Genomic DNA, 14,512 nt, shown 5'->3' on the forward strand with positions numbered 1-14,512 from the left:
GCTCATGAAAACGGCAGGCTGTGAACAGAGTATTGAGTAGGATGTACGTCACTGTCAAGTCGAAGAATGATAAGAAGTTGTTATCTTGTTGGGAGTTATAGTAATTGAAAATCAGGGAGAGGGAACACATGTAAGTGACGGGGGTTCGCTGTTTGTGTGATTTGTGAAACGAGCGGAACAATGTCATGATAATTAGCACTTTACCGATATCCTCTCCATAGGCAATTCTGGAGAAGAGGGAAACAGCTGATCTCGATGCGCAAAGGCAGGAGGAAGGGAAGCCCTTCTCTTTTAACTTCATAAAAAGCGTTGTTCATGTATTGCACCATTCGACGAAGTCATCAGGAAAATCACCACGGTTCTCTTCCATCCAGGCTTGGGCAAAATGCGCAAAGTCAAATAAGTTTGCAGTCCATGTTGATAGAACCGCACTGTTTAAGGACTCGACAATTAAGTTCTGTGGGACATTGCACTTTTGAATACTGCTCCTCCGCCATAGTTCCCCTCTTTTGGCTACCAATTCAGTTAGGCCGCTAAGAATGTACCCGGTGGCAGCGATGCTCCCGTCCTTTTCAGCCCCATTCCTGCCTTCAATATCCTTCGTGAATCGTTCCATATCTCACAGCGTGTAGTCATCTTCTTGTAAAACGGGGTCCACGCCTGATTCCTTTACGCCGGAAGAAGAATCACCGCCCTCGCGTTCTCCTCTTCGATTTTCTTTAGAGCTGGAAGTATCAGAGGAACTGGTGGATGTACAAGAGTGACTCCTTTACCCCAGTCTGCTTAAAGACCGTCCTCTACGATGGGGCTTCCTGGCCCATACCAAATTACAAACTTTTTGTTTCTCTCGGTTGCAAATACGTCTTGTTCGATCTTTATATCAAGTACTCGTTCCACTTTTGCAAGAGCATCTTTTGTGATCTCGTAATCTCCTGCCAGCTGAAATCTTGATAAGGTGTCTGCTGTTGTGTTCTTCGTTCCCTGAAGATGAACTGCCTTCAGTTGAATGTTCCATTCTCTGCAGGTCGTCCAAATCCTCCAGAGGAGAGAGAGGAGGTTTGCTTACATTGTCCAACGATTGAGGTCTAAAACGGCTGTCGAGTTGTCCGATCTTATAAGAATGCTTTAGACTTTGTATTTGATGAAGAGGTGATGGAAATTGTTGAAAGCCAGAGGAATTGCCAGCATCCCCTTGAAATTGGAAGATTGAGTGGAGAATGTTGGGCCGAATGTCTGGTGGAAGTGGTGAAGAGAGTTTCCTATTCGTTGAACGGCACCACAGGCTCGAGGAGAAGCCTCTGTCGTCAATATTGCGTCTGGTTTGGAGAAAGAAACCCAAGGTCTCTCCTCCATCCTCCTCAGTCAGGCCTTCCAGTATTGAAGTTGGTTCATTATTGAGTGATTGAGTATCATAGTCCCAGTCCATCCTGTTTTCTTGACTGCTGCATTGAGTGTCTTGTAAAGTTTGTTCATCTGAAGTGAAGCATCTTTGTGTACGTACCGAATTGCACTTATGGAGCCAACGAGTGAGGCGAAATCCTTTGTCTTGACCACTGCTGATTTCCTTACCAAGTTTAACCACAGTTTTATATCCTTTTGCAAAGCTATACTGCGTTCTCTTTCTTCTGCAACCATCTTTGTCCTTGTCTTCCATGTCCATCCTAGGAAGTAGAATGTTTTCCTGGGATTTAGCTTGCTCTTCTTCATATTGAAGATCAATCCCAACTTGCCAAACAAGTCGACGATTTCTCCTGTAGCCCTCCGTAAAATGTCCTATTTCTCGTGGATCAGTATTACATCGTCCAGATTTGCCATGCACCTGATGTTCCATCTCCTGCGTATTTCTTGGACCACCTTCCTCATCAGCTTTGTGAACACTCTTGGCGAGTCTTTGTAGCCAAAGGGAAGTCCTTTGAAGGAGTAGGTGTTCTCTCTGAATCTGAAAGCTAGAAAAGGGGGGGAAGTCCGAAAGAACTGGAACAAGGAAGTGGGCTTGAGAAAGATCTATTGTTGTCGCATAATCTCCTTCGTGAAGCAATCTCTCCAATGTTCTATGATCGTCTGATTTGAAGTGCGCATCCTTTATTGCCTTGTTAAAGGGATGGCAGTCCAGGATTTGTCAATATTTCCCGTTCTTCTTCCTGATGAAAAATTGTGTGTTCAGGCATCATGTGTCCTCTTCTCCAATTACGCATAAGATGTTGTTTGAGACACTTTCTTTTATCCAATTCGCACATACTACCTCCTCCCTCTTTGTGCCAACAAAACCCCTTTGCAGTTTGACTTCTCGAATTGATCTCTCTTTCGCAAATTTCCCTTTCCATATAGGGCGGACCCCGTTGTTGTTAGACTCTTGACGCCAATGCTCCTCCTCTCCGCGGCAAACAGCTGGGTCCTTCCACCTATTGTGGTCCCTTGCTCCATCTGCTTTTGGATGATCTCCCTATCTAACTCTGTGGTCTTGGAGATATTCGTGAGCTGACAGGGGCAGGTCCAATGCTTCGGGCCGGAAGCCGAAAAAATCTTCTTCGGTTGGGAAGTTAGCGTTGTGAGGGCTGCGAACGAGCTCTTCTTGCTTCGAGAATTGGTTTGATCTTGGAGAGCTTGTCTCCGGAAACAGTGGGGTCTTCTGTATCGGCTCGTTGTGCTCTTGCTGCATCAAATCCGTATTCTGCTTGGATTCTGGAATGTCTGGCTTCCTGAAACGCGTCATTCACAAGCATCATCGCGTCTGACAGTCTTTCAGTCCTTTCTGGTTTGTCTCGATGGGTTAGAATTAATGCTTTTACTGCTGGTATTAAGCAGCGTTCAACTCTCCACCCACTCGAATTGAGTGCGTCTCTTATCCAGTTAGAGGATCTTGAAAACATATGGACCTCGGATGGGATGAATGGGGGAAAGGCAAAGGGTTCATAAAATGAGATTGTGTCAGCCGTATCGGATGAGTCGATTTTCAAATCAAAAATAGAATCAGAGGTGTCTGACCTAAATAACCCCCTGCATAGTGATACAAAATAATCTTTTTCATTGGTAGACGGTCCGGTGGAGGGATCTCCTGTCGAAGATTGAGTTTGTTGATGTGGCGATACACTGCCTAAGGAGGTGGGTAACAGCACACAAGTGCCGCCTGTTTATCCGCTGAGAGTAAAACTACTTCCCAATCCCAATGCAGGTCCTGTTGCAGTGCTATCTATTTCCATGATCTGGTGAATGATTGAGCCCAAATTACTAACATTCCCATATCAAGAAGTGTTGTAGTTTTGTTTGTTCTTTTCGAAAAAGTGCCAATAAAGAAAAATGTCCCATTAAAAAGATAACCCTATAGATTTTTTTTTCTTTAAAAAGGATGCATGACAAAAACAGAAAATTCGCACCTAACAGGACCTATAATGTTATATTAATGCATTTAATTGCAGAAAATCTGAAACAAAAACGAGTTTCTGAATGTTACTTTAAGTTGTGATCTGACTGCATTCGCTTTTTGGCAGCATTTTATCTGCAGCCTTTTTGCAATGCGACGCCTGCACCTGATGACTTTGCTTTTTCTGCTTTTGTGTTTTTCTGGAGAGGTTGCCAAAATGCACCACGCCAGCTCTTTGGCAGGCTTTGCCGTTTCCGCACTTCACAAAAGATCTTCCGATTTGTGTTTGGCCATCAAAAGAAGTTGAATGAGAAACCCCATTTTATGGCTCTATGCTTTGTTTTCCTTTTTGTTTCGTGTGCTTCCAGGTTTCCAGGTTTCCTGGTTTCCTGGTTTCCTGGTTTCCTGGTTTCCTGGTTTCCTGGTTTCCTGGTTTCTGAGAGCCCAACCCTCCGAAGTTTTTCTAGCATTTGCGCCAACTTGCCCTCCCCTTCCCCCCAAAAAATTAATAAAAAATAAAGATAAATAAAATAAAAGGCAAGGTTTGGTGTCTGGATGATCCTTCTGCTCAAAAAAGAAAAAAGAAAATAAAAAAAAAGCGAAGTGAAGAGAAAACGCAGCAGGCCACCATCTGAAGCTGCGAGGCCAGACAAAATAGCATGCTGATTGCCAGCCCAGCAGCAAAAAGCAAACAAAAACAAAGCAAAACAAAGTCTTAATAAATCTTATAAATTCTTATAAATTCTTATGAAATTAAACAAACAATTTGTAACAAAATGCAAAGCATAGCACAACATAAAAATACATGCAAAACATGAAAATACGAGTGGAAATAAAAACACTTTCATGAAGACAAATGTACGACGGGAGAGGGAGCGAAATAAAGACAAGCAAGATTATCGATGCACCGCACAGCTCTGCCTCCAGCCGGCAGACGCCACTTCCCCGGACGAGCCCGGCACACACATAAAACGCTGCATCCACCTTTCTTTCTGCTCAGATCCACCAGGAAAAAAAGAAAAAGAAAAAAGAAAAAAGAAATGGCAGGAGCAAGCATCAAATGCGTATCCCAGATGCGCGGCAGGGCATAAACAAATAACATCAAATGCACTCACCCACCTACTCACTCACTCACTCAGCAAAAACAGAAAATTTTCCATTTTCATCTCTCCTTCCTCCCCTCTTCCTCCCCTCTTCCTCCCCTCTTCCTCCCCTCTTCCTCCCCTCTTCCTCCCCTCTTCCTCCCCTCTTCCTCCCCTCTTCCTCCCCTCTTCCTCCCCTCTTCCTCCCCTCTTCCTCCCCTCTTCCTCCCCTCTTCCTCCCCTCTTCCTCCCCTCTTCCTCCCCTCTTCCTCCCCTCTTCCTCCCCTCTTCCTCCCCTCTTCCTCCCCTCTTCCTCCCCTTCTTCTCTTTTCTCTATCTCACGAATACTCTTTCGCCACATTCGTCATCGTGAATGCCATCTGCCCTCCTTCTGCCTCCTCCTCTCTCGGCGTCACCACCCCGTCTCCTCTGCTTCCTCTTCTGCTCCAAACTCTGCTCCCAACTCTGCTTTGCCCTCTGCTCCCCTCGCCCCGCTTCCCGCCCTGCGCCGACGGCGGTGCTGGCAGCCCATACAGGCCATCCTCTGCCGTCATCCCCAACAGCCCTGATGATGATGTTGTTGTTGTTACGTCTCCTGCTTCTCTCTTTTCTCCTGCATCTTCCTCCTCATCTTCCTCTTCTCCCACCACAGACACCCTGCCCGTCGATGAATGCGACGAATGACTCAGTTGAGATGTGTGAGTCACTTGAGATGAATGCGACGATTGTGAAGTGGCTGTCTGCGCATTCCCAATCGGCATCGCCCCCAGCCCTCCAATCGGCCGAAGCACAAACTCACTCCCACTCCTTCCTCTTTCTCCCTCCTTTTCTCCCTCCTTTTCTCCCTCCTTTTCTCCCTCCTTTTCTCCCTTCTCCCTTTCTCCCTCTTCTCTATGTGATAAATGAGATGAGTCTGCCTCTATTGTTCCAGAAGACATCAGCCCTGTGTCTTTCCCACTCGCTGTCATTTCCTTCTCATCCTCTCCTTTCCCTTCCTCTTCTTCCTCTTCTTCCATCTCCGTCTCCATCTCTTTCCCCTTCATTTTCGTCTTATCCTTCTCCATTTTCTCATCTCCTTCCCCTCCCTCCCCAGGCAAGTCCGGGTCGCGCCACATAAACTCCCGCAACACCCGCGCCCCCTTCACGTCTGCCAGCATCACCTTCTGCACAATCCACACCACCGCCGAGAAGATCCCCATAAACCCCATCAGCGTCGACAGCATGTTCGCAAAGAACGTGAACCACTTGTTCCGCGCCGTCCAGCTCGTCTGCAGGATGTCGATGTCCCGCTCAAAGTCCACCTCCACCATCAGCCCGTAGTCCACAAACATGTCGTCGTTCGTCGCCGTCGACCCCAGCGCATACGACGAAGACACTATCTGCATCCCCTGGTGCTCCTCGTTCTGCGCATCCACAAAGAACGACGCTATCAGCGAGAACACAAACCGCAGCGGCGTCTTCCCTTTGATCGCATCCCCCGTCTCCGTCTTCGCCGCAATGCTCTGGAACGACATCCGGTCCCCCGCCTTCTCAAATTGGATCCCCGTGTCCACTCGCATCCCTGCATACACCGCAAACGCATGCGCCTCCTCCTCCGTCGACTCCACAAAGATCTTCGGCCCTGCCCCATCTCCAACACCTCCTCCACTTCCACTTCCATTTCCTCCTCCACTTCCTCCAAAGTCCATCTTGCTCAGCCCTGCTGCCAGGCGGATCTCGCAGTCGGCAACTGTGTTGTGGAAGATGTTCTTCGACGGCGTCTGCCGGCACTTGATGTCAAACGGCTCTCCTCCTCCTTTTATTCAATAACAACAATTTAATAATAACAAATAAAATAAAATTCAATGGCACACTTGCATTCACAAAGTTCTGTGTCGAGATCTTCAGCGTGTCTGCACACTCCCCATACCCCGTCGCCTCCCCCACATCCTTCACCCCCCGCACACACGTCGCGTGCATGTCCTTCATCGTTATCACAAACTCCATGCTGTCCATCGTCGCCTCGTCCAGCTTCCGCTGCGGGTACATCGCCGACGAGATCAGCGCCTTCGTCTCCGTGATGTTGTTCAGCGCAAACTCCACAATGATATCTGCCATCGAGCACACCAGAAACGTCACAAACGTCGCCGTCACAAACGCCCCCACCTTCGACTTCCGCATAATCTGCGGCGCTTTGTGCGTCGCCCTGTCGTAGTGCGCCGGGTTCGACTCCGAAAACACATCCACCAGCCAGATGTGCTCCCGGCACGGACACACACACAGCAGCACCCCAATCACCACCCCCAGCCCTATGCCCCCCAAATAGCACGCAATCATCACCACATACGACACCCCGTCCATCGTCTGGTAGAACGGCGGCTGCTCATCCGTCTCGGCCGCCGGAGGAAACATCGCCTTGTTCGTCGTCGACCCCACAGGACAATACTTCTCTCCTTCTCCTTCTTCTTCCCTCGCTTTCTTTATATCTTCTTCATCATATATTTGTGTTGTATTGTTGTTGTTGTTGTTGTTGTTGTCCCTCCTCCCTTTTCCATCACCTCCCATAACCCTCCTTGTCTTCTTCACAACCACATCATCCCCATTCCCCACCTGCGCACTCTCCCCACACGGCGTGCACGTCCCCGACCCTTCCCGGTTGTTGTAGTACCCCGCCGGACACGACTTGCAGTGGTACGGCGACGACGCCCCCACCCACCGCGCCACCGACCCTGCCCGGCACAGCGTGCACGACTTCTGCTTCCACTTCTTGTTGAACGACCCCACCCCGCACGCCACGCACGCCGACGTCGCATCCGCCCCGTCCGACGCATATGTCCCCGGCGAGCAGTGGAACGCCCCCGCCAGCTCCACCACCACCATCTGGTTGTGCGGCTGCTGCTCCGTCGGGATGTTCTTCCCGATGATCAGCCCCCCAAACGCATACACCCGCCGCCCAAACACCACTGCTGCCCCGCCCGCCATCTTCAGGAACCCTTCCCCGCCAATCCCCGCCTGCCGCCGCACCACCGGCGCACTCACGTTCTTCAGCTCCACATACGTCACACTGCTCTGCGGGTAGTCCACATCCAGCCCCCCGTATGACACAAAACCCTCGTCTGTCGCCACCGTGTAGCTCTCGTGGAACATCGCTGCCCCGTCCCCCGCCCCCACCCCCAGCTCTATCGGGTCGCTGTAGTACGCCAGCGCCCGCGTGCTGTTCTCCGTGTCGATGTAGAACGACGCGTCGTCGCACGCAAAGTCCACCAGCAGCTGGTCCACCCGCCCGATCGACTGTTTGTACCCCGAGATGCCCCCGCCGATCAGCAGCAGATCCCACTTGTCCTCTCCGCCCCCCACCCGCCGCGTCGTCGGAAACACAAACCCTCCCTCCCGCCCTTCCAGCTCATACTCCACATTCGCGGCCAGCATCCCTTTCTCTGCCAAGCGCTCCTGCTTGCTGTTCAGCACCCTCTTCTCTTTCCCTTTCCCTTTCCTCTTTCCCCCAATCTTCCCAAAGTCCACAACCTCCCCTCCTTCCCCTCCTTCCCATTCTGAATCTCTCATCCCTCTCCTCATCCGCTCCACAAACTCTGCCATCTTCCGCTTGTTCAGCGTCTCTGTGTCCACATCCCATTCATCCCCTTCTCCTCCTCTTTCTCCTTCTCCTTCTCCTCCGCTGTTCTCATACGACGGCCGCACAAACACTGGCGGGTCCTGCTCCATGTCAAACTGTGCCTTCGGCACATACTTCGTCCGGATCCGCATCCACTTCTGCGTCACCAGCGAGAACCGCCACACCTCGTTCGACGGCTCTGTCCCCACAAACCCCCCGATGATGAAGATCGTCTTGTGCAGCACCAGCCCAATCCCGTTCGTCACCGCCGGGCACCGGAAGTCCGTCAAAGGCTCAATCACCCGCCACCGGTGCGTCACCGACGAGTACGCCCACAGGTCGTTCTTCGCCTCCACACTCCCCGTCTCCGCGTTCTTCCCATACCCTCCATACACAAACAGCCGCCCCGCATGCTCGCACATGCAGAAGTCGTACAGGAACGGCGCCTCCCGCGACCCTTTCTCCGTCTCCCCCGCGCTCCACTCCTCCGTCCCGAAGTCGTAGCTGTGCAGGTCGTTCAGCAGCACCCCGCCTTCCCCAATCCCCCCAAAGATCCACATCTTGTTCTCCACCGCCAGCGCCCGGTGGTGCGACCGCGGCTGCGGCACTGTCGGCATGTTCCGCGCTATCTCCTCAAACCGAAGCTCCAGCCTGTTCCTCATCTTCTTCTCTCCATTCCCGTTCATATTCCCACTCCCACTCCCACTCCCACTCCCACTCCCACTCCCACTCCCACTCCCACTCCCACTCCCTCCCTCCCTCCTCCCACTCCCTCCCACTCCCTCCCACTCCCTCCCTCCCTCCCACTCCCTCCCTCCCACTCCCACTCCCTCCCTCCCCACTCCCTCCCACTCCCTCCCTCCTCCTCCCACTCCCACTCCCACTCCCACTCCCACTCCCACTCACTGTGTTGAACTCAACCTCAATCATGTCCCCCAGCTTCTCCCCATCCTTGTCTCCCCCAAATATAAACCCCACCCGCTTCCCCGCCACAACCGCATCCTCCATCACAATAACCCCGCACCGCCGCCGCCACAGCCGCTCCTCTGCCACCTCCACCACCTCTGCCACCACCTCCTTCGTTGAGTCTGCTCCCCCAAAGTCCAGCACCACAAAGTCCCCCACTGTGCACGCCTCCGCCCCGTAGTCAAAGCCCCCAAACACATACACACACGTCCCGTACTGCCCCAGCCCCGCCTCCACCCGGCTCCTCACAACAACCTCTGCCCCGCCTCCATCCACTGTCTTGCACAAACTCCACACCCCGCTCCCAAGCTCCAGCTGGTACACCTCCTGCGTGCTCTTCCCCGACTTCGTCAGCCCCCCAAACACATACAGGCAGTCCCCCGTCGCATACGCCCCGCCCCCGCTCCGCTCCTCCGGCACCTCTGCCCCTGCGCTCCAGCTCACCTCCCTCCACCCCTTCGCGTCCATGCTCCACTCCCACACGTCCCGCTGCTTCCCCGCATAGTCCCGCCCCCCAAACACATACACCTTCCGCCCCGCCACCGCACAGTGCGCCCCCTGCCGCGCCGACGGCCGCACGCCCCCTTGCTCCACCTTCTTCCACACATTCTCTTCCGTGTCAAACACAAACATCTCGCTCGACAGCCCGCTCGGCCCCTCCCCGCCCCACACATAGATCCCCCGCCCGTCTACAAAGCTCACAAAATTCTTCCGCTCCGGCGTCCCCACCCCGCTGTTCGTCTCGATCGGGTTGAAGTCCCGCGTCTTCGTGTTGTACGCAAACACATTCCGCGTGTACGCCCCCGTCTGCCCCACCCCCGCCACAAAGTACACCAGTTCCGCCCCGTCCTCCGCCGACCGCACCCCCACCATCGCCAGGCTCTCCCGCGGCGACGGCCCAATCCCTCGCGCCGGCGACTTCCTGTACCCCACACACACCTCATCCCACACCACCGCCCCCCACACCCCGCATATCACCGCTGCTGCCATTTGCCACATCTGCATCCTGCCCATCTGCTGACTCCAGTCTCGCTAACAAGCAAATACTAAAATATCAACAGCTGAAGCAAATAATTATGCATTCGACGCTGATCATAATTTTTATTTTTTTTTCAACAATAATATTTGACTTTGATTTTTAATTGTGATATGTATGAAAATGTATTTCAAAATGTTTTGATGATTGAAATTGAATGGAAATCATTCAATTTTGTTATTTTTTTTTTGTGATTGAATGAAAAATATTTGTAAGTGTTCGAAATAAGGATAATTCCATCGTTCAAAAACCAGATACTTTTTCAAAAACTAGGGAATATTCTTCTTTGATTGTTTGCACTAATTTTCTTAAAATTTTAAGTGAATTTTTGTTATCTTTTTAGAATAAAATTCAAAACATACTGGTCGATAACAATCTTTATATCTATTCAAGAAAAAGTCAAAACACACACACTTTTTCAAGAAGTTAATTGAATTGGAATGAACAATATAAATCAAAATAGTACTGAAATTCTTAGCAAAGTTTTCATCATCATCGTACGAAATGAAAAGTCGCTTTTTCTTTTCTTTTCTTTCTCTCAATTCATTCTTGTTAAATGTTTTCTCATAATTCAAACTCTTCTCATTTGGCTCATTTTTGTATCTTAGCAATTTCCTTAACTGATTTCTTGATTGCTTCACTTTTTTCGTGCGAATTTTCACAGGAATGCTGTCATCCTTTTTGTCTGGAAAATTTGAAACAGATGTTTCCTCACTTTCTGCTGGCTTCATGTTACTGCTATCTACATGACTTGTTTTTGTTTTCATCCTTTTGTTTGTGGGAGAAAAATTTTCATTCAACTCTGAGTCCCAGTTTGATTTTTTCTCTGTTCTTTGCGAAACGGGTGAACCAGAAACTCTTGACAGAACAAGTGCTGCCATCACAGGCCAAATACCAGTTTTTTGAAACGCGCTTTTAATTCTTGATGGAAATGTTGAAGAAGTGAGTGCTTCAGGAAGAACTTTTGCTTATTCACTTCGAAACGAAGAGGAAGAATGTGGCTGCGGTGGGTTGAAATTGTCATTAAATGTCTTTTTTAATCTTGCAAATATGCTGCTATCGCATGGCTGAAGAAGATGAGTGAGATTTAGAGGAAATCTCATGACAATCATTCCTTGTTTTTCTGCGCATTTCTCAACTTTTTCATTGATGTGAGAAGGATGATTATCAAGAAGGAAAACAGCTTTTGGCATATTCAAGAGTTTCATTTTTGTTTTAATCGAAAAAATCCAATGAGAAATCATAATTGTTTCAAAGATTGATGAATAAATCCCTTTTGAAGATGATGAGATAAAACGTGTGTTGAATGACGTTAGAGTTCGAAATTCTATTGGGAGCTTTCGACTGGAATAAAGAAGAAAAGAACGCAAAGACGATCCATCAGCACAAACACAAACACAAAGAGTCGAATTTGTTGTTTTGTTGGGAATTGGATGTGACGGAGGTATTTGATATCTTGAACACACACACAGCTTGCTTGAGCTTTCTCCACATCTCAAAGATGTTTCATCGAAATTTAATATACAGTTTTCACCAATATTGTATTTTTCCAAAACATTTTTGAATTGGTCAAACCATTTACGGATACCATCTGGTGACTGTGCCAACATTTTAGATCGTTCCATTTGTTTGGATAATGCAGATTTGAGAATTTTGTAATGATCGATCATATAATATGCAGCTGAAATACATGGAAATTTTATTTTTGTTTTTTCCTTTGAGTTTTCTTCATAGTAATCTTTCATCTAAATATTTATTAAAATTAAAAGAAATTAGAAAATTTCATTTCAGACCATTTTGAAGATATCTTTTACTCGAACAACCTTCCCTTCTGACAGCATAACAATTGTTTTGTTTTCAATTGTTTCAATCATTGAGTCTGAAATAATGGAAGGTCTTCCATTGATTCCGACTTCTCTATTATTCTTTTGGGCATTCACTCCTCGATACCAACAGCCTTTCGAAATAATGCCAGATCCTATTGCCACACGAGGTGACACAACATTATTCTTTTTGATTTCAAAAATTTTCTTTGAAATGCTGTCCCATTTCCTAATTACAGCGCATGCCGACTATTTTTGAAGGTCTGATTCAGAAAGTTCGCAATGGTTTGTCATTTTAATGGCTTTGATCTTTCGACTTCAATAATGAAATTTCAAAAAAGGAAATGAAATTCATTCGATCAAATATGTTGCAGTATAAAGAAATAAATTCCATGTTATCAATCTTAGAATATTCCTTCATGTTTCACAATTTGAAACGTTGTTGTTTGTCTTAACTGAAATATTTCGATGTTTCTTCAATTTTATGCAAACATTGACACAAGATTAAAAAAACAATGAAATCCAACTGTTTGAATTTTGAAAACGATTATCTGAAATTGGATGAACAAATTTCAGGAATGATTGCGAAATAAAAATGAGATATGTTTTTGTTCAGTCTGGGTATTAGAAAAAGTACCGGGTTTCAGAACAATGGTATATATATAAATTGCTAGAGTTCGAGTTGAATCAAGTTTTTAATGATTGTTTCAATTTTCCCAACAACAATAAATTATCATCTTTTATACACCATTTATTATTAAAATTTGGTAAACTTATTATTCAAAGTTGTGAAACTTCTTATTCAAAATTAAGAAAAATCAGAATTCTTTGAAAAAAATTTTTTGATATAATATGATCACTGGCTGAGTATCAGAAAGTGATTAAAATGTTTTGCTTTTTCATTATTCTTAAAAAGGATGAAAAATAAAACCTCTAATATTATTATTTGTCGAAAAACATGAAGTTTTTTGATTTTTCAGAAAAAAAATCATCATCCATGAAATCGGATAATTTTCAAATGAATTAACCTCACATCGTTAATACATGCATTTTTCAATCAAAATATTTTATTTGTGTCAATTTTACAAACTGGAAACAAGAATTTTTTTATCAGTGAATAAATCCATGAATGAATTTACGGAATTCTCCAATTGTTATTTATTGTTCATCTTAAGATCTTTAATTTATATAACATTTCATGATTGAATTATTCATTATTTCACATGGTGAGGTGAAATAATTCAAATATTATCCGATTTCATGGATGATGATTTTTTTTCTGAAAAATCAAAAAACTTCATGTTTTTCGACAAATAATAATATTAGAGGTTTTATTTTTCATCCTTTTTAAGAATAATGAAAAAGCAAAACATTTTAATCACTTTCTGATACTCAGCCAGTGATCATATTATATCAAAAAATATTTTTTTATAAAAAATACTGAATTTTATAAATTTTGAATAATTAGTTGACCAATTTCGAATAAAAAGTTTACCAAATTTGAATAATTAGTTTGACAACTTTGAATAATAAGTTTAACAACTTTGAATAATTAGTTTACAAAAATTGAATAATTAGTTTATTAATTATGAATAATTAATGGTGTATATTTTGAAAAAAAAATGTTTTGTAATTTGAATAAACTACAAAAAATTCAATATCAAAATGAGTGAATGTTTTTTGTTGTTGTATGTGTCTTTCGTTATATTTTGTCGATAAAAAAAACAAATTGAATCATTATGATTTTTTTATGAAAAAGCTCATCAGGAATGGAAAAAAGTGGAACACAAAAGTTTTTAAAGAAAAAGATAAAGAAAAAGTGGAATTTATTGTGAACCACTTTTCACACAGAAAGTTTCTGTTATGATTGCAGGAATATTTTCCTGCTTTGAAAATTGGATTCAATATTGCATCAACGTCAATTTTATTTTTTAAAAAAAGAAATATTTCAATTTAAATCTTTTTTGCTCACTCATATTTAATTGATTTGAAACAGAAAAATATTTTCAATTCTCAAACAGTCTCTTTCATATTCCAAGAACAAGCCATTCATTTAATATGCGTAGTTATTTGGGTGATTCTTTTTGAAAAGTCACAAAAGTTTAATTTTCAAATAAATCAAAAATTTCATATTTTTATGAAATTTTTGTCCGCGAACACCAAACTTCACAAACATGGAATCAATATCTTGATAATGCTATTTCAAACATTCTTAAGAAGATTCGTGAGTGGAAACAGAAATTTGAGCAAAATATGAAATTTTTGATTTATTTGAAAATTAAACTTTTGCGACTTTTCAAAAAGAATCACCCATTTGTCAAACCATGTTTTTTCTATCAAAGACTTTGATTTTTGGAATTGCTTTGAATATTTCTGAATGAACACAGAAAAGTGATAATTGCCATTGAAAACATTTCTATCACTCTTTTTCATCAACCATTGGCTTTTGATATATTCGATAGGATTTTCACATTTCAATGAATAATTGATTTTTTTTGGCAATGAATGCTCATAATAATCATTAACACTATAAAAGTTATGATTTCTTAAATAATCATCCATATCGAAAAACATTTTTCCTTCTTTGAAATAAGCCACGATTTGCTCCAATCTTTTTCTGTTTTCATTTCATTGCAAAGGTTGCATTTTAAT

General features: G+C 45.0%; 3 protein-coding genes across 3 annotated transcripts; 1 reads left to right on the plus strand and 2 right to left on the minus strand.

The window, feature by feature from the left end:
• Positions 1 to 460: 460 nt before the first annotated feature.
• On the minus strand, positions 461 to 2,713 carry MONOS_16516 (uncharacterized protein; the record flags this gene model as incomplete). The annotated part of the gene is made up of 2 exons (XM_067869421.1): positions 461 to 2,089; positions 2,453 to 2,713. 2 exons carry the CDS (start codon positions 2,711 to 2,713, stop codon positions 881 to 883), a joined length of 1,470 nt encoding a protein of 489 aa, XP_067723259.1. The 3' UTR covers positions 461 to 880.
• Positions 2,714 to 7,729: 5,016 nt separating this feature from the next.
• Positions 7,730 to 8,539, plus strand: MONOS_11476 (uncharacterized protein; the record flags this gene model as incomplete). Its single annotated transcript, XM_067864009.1, has 1 exon — positions 7,730 to 8,539. The coding sequence occupies one exon, from the start codon at positions 7,730 to 7,732 to the stop codon at positions 8,537 to 8,539; it is 810 nt and encodes a 269-aa protein (XP_067723260.1).
• Positions 8,540 to 8,668: 129 nt separating this feature from the next.
• Positions 8,669 to 10,015, minus strand: MONOS_11475 (uncharacterized protein; the record flags this gene model as incomplete). Its single annotated transcript, XM_067864008.1, has 1 exon — positions 8,669 to 10,015. The coding sequence occupies one exon, from the start codon at positions 10,013 to 10,015 to the stop codon at positions 8,669 to 8,671; it is 1,347 nt and encodes a 448-aa protein (XP_067723261.1).
• Positions 10,016 to 14,512: the final 4,497 nt, after the last annotated feature.

This window comes from Monocercomonoides exilis, assembly GCF_001643675.1.
Source record: "Monocercomonoides exilis strain PA203 chromosome Unknown scaffold38-1042076, whole genome shotgun sequence".
Taxonomy (NCBI): domain Eukaryota; phylum Preaxostyla; order Oxymonadida; family Polymastigidae; genus Monocercomonoides; species Monocercomonoides exilis.